The sequence below is a fragment of the Chelonia mydas genome, chromosome 22 (assembly GCF_015237465.2).
Source record: "Chelonia mydas isolate rCheMyd1 chromosome 22, rCheMyd1.pri.v2, whole genome shotgun sequence".
In the NCBI taxonomy this organism is placed as follows: Eukaryota; Metazoa; Chordata; order Testudines; family Cheloniidae; genus Chelonia; species Chelonia mydas.
This window is the reverse complement of record NC_051262.2, coordinates 4,012,453-4,026,001: the sequence shown is the minus strand read 5'-3', so window position 1 is coordinate 4,026,001 and position 13,549 is coordinate 4,012,453. Positions and strand designations below refer to the sequence as shown.

Below are 13,549 nucleotides of genomic sequence, written 5' to 3'. Positions count from 1 at the left end.
GTAGCAGTGGTTGACAGAAGAATTCTCCCATTGATTTCTCAGACCCGAGCGATGTAGCTGCACCAACCTCACTTTTTAGTGTAGACCAGGACTAAAATGGTCGATTAGCCTCTCCAGGAGACTAATGAAGGGATCAGCGGTTGAATCTTTTAAAACAATAGTAGAATTTCTGCAGCAAACAATCCTGTGCTGCTCCTCACAGCGGGCGCTAGGTGACCCAGTAATAAAGTCACAGTTTCTCCATCGCGGAGCTGAGATGCTCTTGCAATCTCCTAGTGGGACCCCGTTTCCTCTCAAGAGAGCAGGAAAAGCCTGAGGCAGCTATGGCCTGTACAGCGGGGATTGGGGCAGGCAGTGCCTGTTACTGCTTTACGCAGAAGCACATCACAAACAAATTACAGATACAGGAAGCAACGTTACCCGGGGGGGCGATTCTTTTGAACTAGTTTAATACACCTCTGTTATTGTTTCTTTTATGACAAGACCAGGCCACAAGTTATTTAAGGGTAAGCCCCTGAGAAAGGGCTCTACAAGGTAATAATTGGCTTTTCCTTGTGATTAAATGCTGTGGCCTCGGCCCAACGAACATTTTTCTTACTCTAGGACAGCAAAAAGGAACTGTAAGAAACAGCAACAGAAAAAACAGAGCAAAATCATTCTTCTGGCATCCCAAGACTTGGAATATTCATGCTGCTGCTTTCAGGGGTTTACCTGGGTGCCAGCCTGAGTGGGGTTGGGGGGTAGAGGGTGAGGTTTGGATTTAGAGGAATACATTATCAGGAGAGGGTTAAAGGAAAGTATATAACTAGAGTGATGGAGTGACACAAAGGAGGAGATAGGTTTCAGAGTAACAGCCATGTTAGTCTGTATTCGCAAAAAGAAAAGGAGTACTTGTGGCACCTTAGAGACTAACCAATTTATTTGAGCATAAGCTTTCGGAAGTGAGCTGTAGCTCACGAAAGCTTATGCTCACATAAATTGGTTAGTCTCTAAGGTGCCACAAGTACTCCTTTTCTTTTAAAGGAGGAGATAACAAGCTAAGGAATCTTTCAGCTATAATAGGTTCAAATCCAGCCCAGTTCAGTAGGTCCCAAAAAAATTCTGAGAACTGCTGAGCTCCCTGCATCAAGTGGGTCTCGGCTGCTGATAGACACGTCAGTGCCCATAACGAGCTGCCTTTGGCAGCCTCAGAAGGACAGCCAAAGGGGGATGGGCCAAGCAGGAGTAAATGCCCTCTGTTGTCTAGTGAAGACCCCTCCAGGGCCGTATGGAGGATGGCTGCACTGTGCTGCCTTTGTTGTGTGGTCTGAAGATTTCTGACCCCACACCTATCAATCCAGCATATTTTGCCATTGTGGAAATTAAATGAGCAGTGAAGAAACATGGAGGGACTGGCCTGTGCAGTGATGGGACCTGCCCTGTTTCAGGATTAATCCTAGAAATGTAGAGCTGGAAGTGTTAGCGTTGTTCTAAGTCAGCCATAAAAATGTTTGCATACCGTGGGGCCATGTGGGTACCCATAGCAGTGCCGCTGACTTGAAGGTATAAATTGTCCCCAAATCTGAAGTGGTTGTGGGTGAGGACACACTCACTCCACCAGGTGTGCTGTAGCCTCATCAGGGATACTGTTCCTGACATCTTGTAGTCCATCCTCATGTGGAATATTGGTGTAAAGAGCTTCTACATCCATGGTGGCCAGGATCGTGTTTTCAGGAAGATCACCAATGCATTGCAGGTTCCTCAGGAAGTCATGGTGTCTCGAAGATAGCTAGGAGCGCTGGTAGCATAGGGTCTGAGGAGAGAGTCCAAATAGCCAGATAATCCTGTTGTAAGAGTGCCAATGCCTGAGATGATGGGGTGTCCAGGGTCTCCAGGTTTATGTATCTTGGGTAGCAGATAGAAGACCCCTGGTCGGGTCTCTAGGGGTGTGTCTGTGTAGATTTGTTCCTGTGCTGTAGCAGGGAGTTTCTTGAGCTATGGCGTAGGTTCTCCTCAGTGGGATCAGAGGATAGTGGCCTGTAGAATGTGGTGTTGGAGAGTTGCCTGGCAGCCTCTGTTCATAATCCGTCCTGTTCATTATGATGACAGCACCTCCTTTGTCAGCCCCTTTGATTATAATGTCAGAGTTGTTTCTGAGGCTGTGGATGGCGTTGCGTTCTGTATAGCTGAGGTTATGGGGCAAGTGATGCTGTTTGTTCACAATTTCAGCCTGTGCACGTCTGTGGAAGCACTCTGTGTAGAAGTCCAGTCTGTCATTTCGACCCTCAGGAGGAGTCCACACAGAATTCTTCTTCTTGTAGTGTTGGTAGGAGGGTTCCTGTGGGTCAGTGCGCTGTTCAGTGGTGTGTTGAAAATATTCCTTGAGTCAGAGATGGTGAAAGTAAGCTTCCAGATCACTGCAGAATTGTATCAAGTTCATGGGGGTGGGGCGGCAGAAAGAGAGTCCCCAAGATAGGGCTAAGTGTGTGGCTGGATAGATTAACAATATTGTTGGGTGAGTTAAGGGTACCACGGTTGTAGCCCCCTGTGGAACGTAGGAGTTTAGATAGTTTACAGTCCTTTTTCCTCTGAAGAGAAGTAAAGTATGCGTTGTAAATGGCTTGTCTCGTTTTTGTAAAGTCCAGCCATGTGGAAGTTTGTGTGGAAGGTTGGTTTTGTATGAGAGTTTCCAGTTTTGAGAGCTCATTCTTAATCTTCTCCTGTCTGCTGTAAAGGATGCTGATCAGCTGGTTCCTCAGTTTCTTTCAGAGTGTGTGGCACAATTCTCACAGATCTTGGGAGACAGGCCAGTCCTCGCTTACAGACAGCCCCCCACCCTGAAGGAAATACTCACCAGCAACCACACACCACACCACAGAAACACTAACCTAGGAACCAATCCCTGTAACAAACCCTGTTGCCTACTCTGTCCCCATATCTACTCTAGTGACACCATCAGAGGATACAACCACATGAGCAACACCATCAGGGGCTCATTCACCTGCACATCTACTAATGTGATATACGCCATCCTGTGCCAGCAATGCCCCTCTGCCATGTCCATTGGCCAAACTGGACAATCTCTACGTAAAAGAATAAATGGACACAAATCAGACATCAGGAATGATAACATACAAAAGCCAGTAGGAGAACACTTCAATCTCCCTGGACACTCTATAAGAGATTTAAAAGTAGCCATCCTTCAACAAAATAACTTCAAAAACAGACTTCAAAGAGAAACTGCAGAGCAACAATTCATTTGCAAATTTAACACCATGAATTTGGGCTTGAATAGGGACTGGGTGTGGCTGGCTCACTACAAAAGCAATTTTCCCTCTCTTGGTATTAACACCTCCTCATCAGTTATTGGGAGTGGCACACATCCACCCTGACTGAATTGGCCTTGCCAGCACTGGTTCTCCACTTGTGAGGTAACTCCCCTTCTCTTCATGTTGCCACTATAGTTATGCCTACATCTGTAATTTTCACTCCATGTATCTGAAGAATTGGGTTTTTTACCCATGAAAGCTTATGCCCAAATAAATCTGTTAGTCTTTAAGGTGCCACCGGACTCCTCTCTCAAATCGAAGTAAAATTCAAACAAAAAGTCAGTGCGAATCGAAAACCTGAAAACTTCCATTTCAAAAATGTCAAAATGAAGCATTTCAATTGGGGTGAGGTTCTTTCTGTTAAAAAACAAAAAACCAAACAAATTAAACATGAATTCGCAAAGTGTTTCAGTTGGCCCAAATCTGCCTTTGTCACCTGAAAAAAGGTTTGTCCAAACAATTTCATGCAGCTCTAATTATGATAATTAGCTGCAGTTTTCCTTCTGGCTTTTCCGTCTGAACAGGGCCCAATCCTGTGAGCCACTGAGGGCGCTCAGCTTTGTCACTGCTGCACAGCATCAGACCCCCCAGCACTTGTCTCTCTGAGCTCCTGAGGGGGTCAGTGAGGAACCAAGAGGTGTAGTATTATGGGACCATGAGACTTTATCATCTAGTCCACTCCAAGGGAGAACAACTGTGCCCTAGGATCACTTCCCCACCCCTTTCTGATCATATGCACACACCTGCCCTCCCAGCTGCACACCCTGCCTGTAGCTGCTCTCATGGGAAAGCAAGGGATGTATTTTTAGCTTTCAAATGGGATTCAGCCCACTGGCTAACAGTTTGAGAGCCAGCAGCAAAGGACATTTAACTAAACCAATCTGTTTGGAACACCTGCAAAATCTAGTTGGTTCTAAGTGTATCATTGTTAGAGGAGGCCTGAGCACGTTTGGGTGCAGATCTGAAGGTGTTTGAATCTAGGGGGTTGGTTCAACCCATTGGAGAGACAAGAGCCAGTCCTGTTATGCAGATCCAGCTCTCAGTCTGGAGCCAAACTTCAAAGTTTAGGGCTGTTTGGATCGGGCTGTTTAGATTCACGTCCATCTCTGCTTGTCATCTCAGCCTCAGCCTCCTGTAAGGCCTGCTGTTTGGGGCTTTGGTTTTATTTTTCAAAGAGCTACTGCCATCCTTTGGGAAATCAAAAGGAAGTAGTTGTTCCCGAAACGACCCTGCCTCTAAATCCTATTTCCCTTCCGCATGCTGTACTAATGCATGTGGGGCTGTGGGGCAATTGCACAGGCCTCAGCTGGGGTTCCCAAAACAGGGGCTAACGCTTTGTTCATTACTTAGCCCCTTGTTGCAAAGGCCTCTGCGTGCTCTAGTGTCATCCAGGCCCTGAAGCACATCGGGAAGGCTTTTCTCATGGGCTTCCCAACCCAAGCAAAAGGAGGATGTGCCAGAAGTAGCATGAAAATGTTTCTTTTAACTCTCAGTTCGGGCCGGCTGGGAAACAGGAATTACATTTTGCGAAACACTGGGGTTTTGAAATTTGATTTTGTTCTGCATCAGAACATAACGATCTTCTGAAATTGGGGGAGTGGAGTGGGGCTGGATGGGGGAGCGGGATGTGTAACCATTCAGCTATTGCTTCGCTTTGACTGGCTTTGACCAGCAATTCCTTCACAGCAGCATGTTTTGATTTTGACAAACCAGCATTTTCCACTGAAAAATTCCTGCCCAGTTATACTCCCAGTCCAGTGTTATAGATGTCAGAGGTTTGGATGAGGCTCCCACCATTTGGGTACTTAACTGAACCAAACTTCTTAGCCTGCTGTACCCAGTCACTGGTACCGTGCAAAACCTTGGCCTTAATGGATTGAGAGCAGCAGCCCTCCCAGTTGATAATACTGAAGATGTATTAGACAGACAGTAAATGAAAATATGCTACTAGAGAAAGTAGAAACTGAAGCTTGTCCTTTTGCAACCCTTAGAGATTACTTTATCTCCCTGCCCACATTCCTCCAGCGTGATCGCACACGGGAAGGTTTCAGTGGCCTATCTGCATTCTGCTTCCTGCTGGTGTTGTAGGGGTCACATTTTGATCCTTCGGGTCAACATGGAAGCGCACACAGACTGCCTAGCTCCCAAATGCTCTAACCTTTTTAGAATCATCATTATGAACCTTCCTGCATTTCAAAGCTGGTACCGTGATCACCCCTCCCCCTCGCTCATGAACAGAGACTGCAGTACTAATTCTAGGCTACAGGCCTCTAACACTTGATCTAAAGCAGCGTTTCCCAGACTGTGTTCCGCGGAACACTGGAGTTGCGCCCCATGGGAGTAGGTGTTCCGTGACAGAATCGTAATTAAAAAAAAGGGGGTTGTACTCCTTTATACGCGCTTTCCAGTTAGAAATGGTTAGTTCCAGTTATTTTAAATTTGTATTTTGCTTTGTTTTATAAAATAAAATATATATGAGCATAAATAACGCAATTTTTTATTTGAAAACCAGACGACTACAAAATAATATTCGAAGTGTTCCGTATACCAGGTGTTCCGTGGCCAAAAAAGGTTTGGGAAACGCTGATCTAAAGGATTATATTCAACTGGACATGCTATAATTCCTCACTTCCTGTGATCAAGAAGCTGTGCAGTGTTGCTGTGCGCTGTTAAATAGCTGCTCAGCTCCACCTCAGAGGTGGCTGCATTTCAGACGTGTACTAATCAACCACTACGTATTACTTAAGTACCTGGTCGAGTGTTGCAAAGCTCAATTAATGTTTGCAGAACACATTGCAGGTCGCCAGTTGCAAACATGTCATTGAGAGAGAGTCAATTTCTTTACTGTAGGATCTATTTATGTTGACAGTCGTTATCGGCAAGCACATATGTCGGGAGGGGGTTTGCTCGGCTGTCATGACTGCCTGCAAGTAACAGCTTCGCTCTCTCTTTGCTCAGATCTGAAAGGCGTGGTTTCAGCCAAGAACGATATCCGCGTAGAGATTGTACACAAGGAGCCTGCCTCAGGCAGGGAGACAGAGGAACACCCGACTATCAAGCAGCTCATGGTAAGGATTTATTGCCTTTCATGTGTTACTCCGTGTAACCTTTGACAATAATGAGGGCAGGCACGTGCAGGTCGGTGCACTAACGCCTGCCGAAGGCGATGGCTGCTCTGCCAAGATCTCACACCCGTCGAACCGACTTGTAAGTTTCACTGCCATAAAAACTCCTCACGTGCAACTTTGCTAATGAAGAGGAAGAGCCAGGAGAGGTTTATTAGCGTAACTCAGCAGCCCCCAGGGCTAATTGCAAGGAAAGTTTGCCACCGCAAGAAGGAAATTGCTGCAAACTGCAAATGTGGAGGCACAGTAGGTCGAACAATATATAATAATAAACTAATTAGTGGGGAACAACTGTGCTAGGCTGAAAAAAAAGCCTTGGAGATTTATATGTGCACAAGAAGTGGATTTGCATGTAGTCATTTGCAGGTAGAGGTGGTTAATTTTTGCTCATGTCCTGCCCTCCCACCATGCCAATGTCATGACTTGCAGCTGCAGTAGCCTCAGGCTCTCACTGCTTAGGGAGCATTAGCTGAGCCAGCAGAGTTCCCGAGAGAGTTGGGAGAACTGCAGGAGGTGGCATGGGTGAGCCAGGAGGTGGCGCACTCCTCTCAGACAGGAGTGAGCCAATGCCCCACCATGATGCTCGGCAGCCTTAGGCACCTGGAGGTGCTGTCTTTCTGGGTCAATAAAGACCTCCAGGAGACTCTGGCCTGTTACCAATGGGGGTTAATACAGCCTGCATCTTTGTCCAGTGGACGGAGTGGCTCAAACGAGGGGCGGGCTCTGACCTCGAAGGGTATGTCTAACCTGCAACAAAGACCCGGCGAGGGGAGTTGGGTTTCAGAACCCGAGCTTCACTCCAAGGAGGAATGGCTATTTTTAAGCACCCTAGCACAAGCCTGAGGCAGTAGACCTGGGCTCTGAGTCTCCCTGCCATGGAGGTTGGTTTTTTTGTGTGCGGTCATTGGTTCAAAACTAGCCTGAGTCATTTGTGATGGAACGTCCTTACCCCCAGAAGGCTGTTGGGGAGCCTTGTGAAATGAGCTGGTGGGAGCAGGCATCTTAGTCCAGCTGAGGAAGAAAAGGGGTCTGCACCCCACTTGCCCGTTTTAGGTTGGTTACGGAGCCATGACTCTCCCTTTCCTCCCCCAGGTGGGTCACGGCTAGAGTATATTGACTGGCATAAACTTGCACTGACTGGCATGGTCTGTGCCCCAGGGACTTGCTGGGTGTGCTAGTTCAACCTCCTCAAATCAAGATGCCATAAGCCAAGGTGCCTGCACAGCAATCGGCACCTGCTTAGGGAGAATTATTGCTATTACAGGTCTTCACATGCTGGCCATTGGCCTCCAGTTATAGAGGCGAAACCTCCATCCACAGATCTCAGCCTGCTTGTACAGAAATGGGGGATAGTAGGGTTTGGGGCTGCAGCCACTTCCTCTCCATTTGCCCAGGGTTAGAGATCCATGTGATTGAGGAAGCAAGCTGGGGATACATACATCATGCTCCATGGGGATTGCGGGGGAAGTTACCCTAGCTTGAGTCTGTGCTACATTTTCTTCAGATGCATCATCCACAGTGGGGAGCCCACCCACCTGTGAAAAAGTTGGAGAGAGGCAACCACAGGCACGGAGCTGAATAGGATGCGGGGGGCACCCTGTGAACACAGGAGACTCTGGGCATTCGTGGGCCTAATCTAAGATTTCTCTGCAGGATGGGTCACCCCACTGCCAATGGAAGAACCCAGAGGAGCCTCCTGGGCTCAACCTATCTCTTGCTATGCAAGGGCAAGGATGAGCTCATGCCTCTGCCGTTCTCCATGTCCAAGAGCAGCTCTGCCATTGCGGTCACTTGCTAGTGTCATGTTGTAAATGGCTAACAAGCGAAACGTATGGGGAAAGAAAACTGAAGCGTAACAAGCCATCCAGCCATAAAAGCAGAAGTTAAAGGGAAATGCAAACAGTTTGTTGCATGTTTGCACAGTTGTTTGGTGGGGTATTCCCCCACACACACACCCTGAAACCCTCCTTCTGCTTTAAATTACCAGCCAGGGCTTATCACAGTGCATTCACTCTCCCTGTGCAGAAGGCTTCTCTCTGAATTCTCAGTGGAAGCACCAGATTGAGACAGAGCTTTGTGGGATGGGCAGAATTGATTTTAGACTATACATGTGTATGCCTAGGAAGCCTTAAAATCAGTCTGAAAGCTGGAAGAGTGCAGAGATCAGCTATTCCTCATTATTCTGACACTGTGCTAGAATGGCCACTAACTGAATGGGGAATTTTATGTTTAGGCCTTAATTCTCCAAGGTGCTAACACACTTTCCCCTGCACAGGAGCTAAGATCAAATATAGAAAATGGAAGATACGCAGCAGCTGATCCAGATCTTAAAGGGGGCACCTAGGAACGTGAGATGTGATTGCACGGCTCTCCTGTGTGATCTCCGATGAGATTATTCAGTATATACTTATTTCTAGCAGTGCCCTGGGAATGCCAGGAGCTATGCAAACAGCAAAGGATGCAGATGCACTACCCCCAAGGACTTTACAAGTCAAAGAGGAGGATTCTAAGAGAAACAGCTTCCTCTGAGGGCACAGCCATGGGACAGGGAGGCCAGGGTTCTGCACTGGGCTCTGTTGATGTGATGTGGGGAAAGGTATGTCCCTGCTGAATGAGTCTGTTATCCCTGCCTGTGAAGTGGAACTAATGAACAATAAAGCCCATTTTAAATAACCAACAGATCTCAAAAAATTGCTGTTATTGAGGAATCACAGTGGAATTCCAGAGATTGGTGCTGGGCCCCAATGCTTTTTATCCGCTCTCTGGAGGTAAATATAAAATCACTGCTAATAAGATTATGGATCACATAGAGAATTGCCGAGTGGTAAAGAATGAGGGGAGCAGACAGAGATTGCTTTGTAAGCTAGGCCCATTCCTGCCAAATACAAGGTCATCCAGCTAGGAACAAGGAATGGGAGACTATATCCTGGAAAAAGTGATTCTAAAAAAAGGTTTTAGAGGTCACCCAACTGAACATGAGTTCTAAGGGCTAATGCTGTAGCAAAAAGGGCTAATACAGTCCTTGGGCATGTTTAGAGAGGGAAAATCCCTGCCCTGTTTATGGCTTTGATGAAAATGTTATGCTGTACAAAGCACATGGGCTCTTTTCTAGGAGTGAAGGCAAATACACCGTATTTATTGAAAATACAACAGTTAGCATATGCTTTTCAGTCACACACAGTCCTGCCAGTTGATGTTTTTATAGTTGCCAGTCTGTTGTAGCTCAAGTCAGTCTAATGGCCAGTTAGACTGAACACGAGTGAGGAGCTCAGTTCTGTCGCTCACAATCTGATGCTCCGAGGTTTTGCAGGACTGAACCCAGAGTTTCATGGCAAAACACCCCAGCTTTATACTTGTAAATTCCCATTTGAGTCCATGCATTTTGCAATGTCATCCTTAAGTGGTGGTAATCTTGGTGTTCTCTGCCGTTATCATTTGAGGGTTGTTGTCAGGCTTCCCATCGTTATCTCCTATTTGTTGTCTTGCCTTCCAGGGGTGCCTGCCTCACCTCTGAAGTTGTTAATGCTGCTAACATGTTTAGCATCAGATACAATGGATGTTTTCTGATTGTCTCCTGGTGTTTCCAAGTCTCTCACTTTTTCTTGGATGTTTGTGATGGCTTTCACACCTTCTCTTTTCCTGATGCATGCATTCCTCATTTACACAATCAATCTCTCACAGAGAAGACAGCAGAATACATTAAACTTCACTAAATCTTGTGGTCAAAACAGTTTACATTGTGGCTCAGGCCTTTAACATTCCTTTAATCTAATTAACATAGACACAATACAAGATCCTGTCTTTTACTCACTAAACCTTAAAACAAAGAAATGTATATTTAACTAGAGTGCCTAATTTGTAATCCAGAGAGGAAACCATAGTAGACATTATAACTTATCCTAAAACAAAAGGGTGACCATAATCAGTCATAAGGATTGTTCTGGTCTGTCCCTGCCTTATCAGTACAGACACTGGCAGTCTATCAGATGCATTCCTACCAATGTCCCAGAGGGTCATTCTTAAAATGAAATCAAGACATACATTAGTACCTCTATTCTTATAGTACAATTATAAAATCCTGCTCCCATGCTGGAATACTGTGACCAGGTCTGGTGTCCACATTTTTAAAATGATGTTGAAAAATTGGAGAGGGTGCAGAATAGAGCCACAAAAATTGAGACCTGGGAAAAAATGCCTTACAGGAGAGAGTTAAAGAGCTCCATTTGTTAGTTTATCAAAAAGACAGAGGCAGCTTGATTGTCAGCTTCACACAGCAGTCACAGCATCATAGAAGATTAGTGTTGGAAGAGACCTCAGGAGGTCGTCTAGTCCAATCCCTTGCTCAAAGCAGGACCAACGCCAACTTTGGAACTCACTGTCTGCGAATGTTGAAGGCCAAAACTATACCTGGATTTAAAAAAAAAAATTAGATACATTCAGGGAGAATAGATCCATCAATGGCTATTAGCCAAGATGGTCAGGGATGGGACCCCATGTTCTGGGTGTCCCTAAACCTCTGACTGCCAGAGCTGGGACTGGAAGACAGGGGACAGATCACAATAATTACCCTGTTCTGTTCATTCCTTCCAAAGTATCTGGCACCAGCCACTGTCAGAAGACAGATAGTGGGCTAGATGGACCATTCGTGTGACCCAGTATGGCAGTTCTTACTACCCGGTTTCTGCACCTTCTTTAGGAGAACATACCAAGTACGAAAGTGTTCTTTAACTTCCAGCCATTAGTTCTTGTTTTGCCTTTCTCCACTAGATTAAAGCCAGACAGAAGGCACAAGCTTTTACGTGAGGGTGATTAACCATTTGGAACAAACGAGAAGGAGAAGTGGCGGTTTCTCCAGCTCTTGAAGTTTTCAGGTCAACACTGGAGGCCTTTCTGGGAGGTGCTTTAGTCAAAGACACGTTATTGGGCTTGAGTAACGGGGTGAAATGTAATGGCGTATGCTACACAGGAGGCCAGGCTAGAGGATTTAAGTCCCTTCTGGCCTTTAAAAAAAAAAAAAATCTAGATCTCTATATGATAGAGACCCTCCTTTATAAAACATTTTAAGGCCTGTGTATGGAAAATGCTATAACAGTGCTAGATTGGTCATTTTTCTTAACTATCGGAGTCTCAAATCCATTGTGGGCTCTGAAACCCTAGCTGGGTACATCCTGCCTGTTAAATCAGCATCAGTGAAGACTGCATAAAGCATAACAAGTCTTGCTGACTCTCTCACAGCTGCCCAGAGCTAACTGTTTCAGTAGCTATTATTGCTAGTAGCATTACGGAGGCCTCAGCTGAGCTCGGGCTCACAGTGCCTTGGGCACTATAAATCGTAAGGGACAGCTCCTGCTCGAAAGACCTCAAGCTAACTAGACGAGGTGATTCACTCCAGGTCACAGAGAGCCAGGAGTTGAATCGAGGTTTCCCAAGTCCCTGTCCAGTTGCTAGACCAGGGATCAGCAACCTTTGGCACATGGCCCACCAGGGTAAGCCGCCTGGCAGGCCGGGCTGGTTTGTTTACCTGCCAAGTCCGCCGGTTCGGCCGATCGCGGCTCCCACTGGCTGTGGTTCGCCGCTCCAGGCCAATGTGGGGGGGCGGGGGGGGGGGAAGCGGTGCAGGCCGAGAGACGTGCTGGCCACCACTTCCTGCAGACCTCATTGGCCTCCAGCGACGAATCGCAGCCAGTGGGAGCCACGATCGGCCGAACCTGCAGACGCAGCAGGTAAACAAACCGGCCTGCCAGGGGGCTTGCCCTGGCGGGCCGCAGGTTGCCATTCCCTGCACTAGACCATGCTGCAGCCCCATGACTCAGACAGAGAGAGCAGATACAGAGTTAAGGAAACACTCTTCACCTCTGGACAGTGCAAAGTACAGTCACTCCCCTGCTGTATATTCCTCACTGTTTGTCCAGCATTGTTTATAGCAGGCCATTTTCTGATGCTTTGGCCCTTGGGGAGACTATTCCCCAGCCAACGGCCTCTTGCTGTTAGCAAATGTTTCCTTTAACTCTGCTGCAGTAGGAGGGGAGCGAGCAGAGCCCCTGGTTCACCCCCGCAGATTCCCCTGATGGCCTGTGCTTTCCAGCAACAGCTCCATGCTCAGGCTATTGCATGGCCAGTCTCCAGCTTCTAAAGAGGTTCCTAGCAAGAGACTCCAAGTTTGTCAGTGGAATGACAGATAAAATTCATCCTTGCTAAGGAGCAGCCATGACAGCCCGCTGGCAGGGATGCAAGTTGCAATGAGGTGGGAAATAAAAGGGAAACTAACCACTACGCTCACACCTCATGAGGTCGTTGTGGGTGGCAGAGGGGAGAAAGGGACGATCATGAAAAAATAAAAAGTTGTGTGGATGTGCTATGGAGCCCTCTAGGGGAAACCTTGAGACAATGTAGGACAGGAGACACTTACTCCGATTTCTCACCCGAAATGCTTCCCATAAGCCTCCGTTCTATTTAGATCATGCTTAGACAAAGTTGCCGAGATCAGTTTTGGGAGGGAATCACGGGCTCAAAATCTAAGGGTAAAAGAACCTCCCAGATGTGGAAAAGGGCTCATGTGGGGTCTGATTTTTCAGGTGTTCGGCACCTGCAACTGGATGCCAATCTTCAGTAGAGCTTAGCTTCCATTAAGACACCGAAGTAAGGACCAGATTTTCAAAAGGGCTGAGTCAGCACCCACATACTGTGCGGAGCACCTTTGTAAAATCCAGCCCATAACGCGGTGAAGGGAAAAGAGAGACCGTGCCCCCATCCAAACCAGTAAGAGCAAGTCAAACAGGGCAAGGACACTAAAACTGCTTTTACAAGTCTATCAAGGCAAAAGGCATATCAGAGGCGGCACATTGGTAAATGAGGCAAAGGATGAAATCAATTACGCCTTTAAAAAATCAATGAGGTCCTGAACTCCAGACTTAAAAATAAATAAATCTGTCTTTGACAAGAACAATGAAAGAAAGTAAGTGGGGTAACAGAGAAGTAATGCAGCCTCTTAGTGCAGGTGTGTGTCGATAGGAAAAGTGTGCGCGCACGTATTACACGTTTACGGAAATTGTACTGATCCTGCGCCTGTATCACTTGACCATGTGGAACATTACTGATACTAACAGTGTTTTTCTG

General features: G+C 46.7%; 1 protein-coding gene across 3 annotated transcripts in view; it reads left to right on the top strand.

The window, feature by feature from the left end:
* The window catches only part of KIRREL3 (kirre like nephrin family adhesion molecule 3), a 727,383-nt gene that overhangs the window by 691,649 nt on the left and 22,185 nt on the right, over positions 1 to 13,549 (top strand). For 2 of the 3 annotated variants that reach the window (XM_037882238.2, XM_037882237.2), the window contains one exon: positions 6,267 to 6,376. In XM_037882238.2, the coding sequence (XP_037738166.1) occupies positions 6,267 to 6,376 (110 nt within the window). Of the gene's footprint in view, positions 1 to 6,266; positions 6,377 to 8,708; positions 9,111 to 13,549 lie in introns of those variants that run through there. The other variant, XM_037882239.2, reaches the window with a different exon arrangement.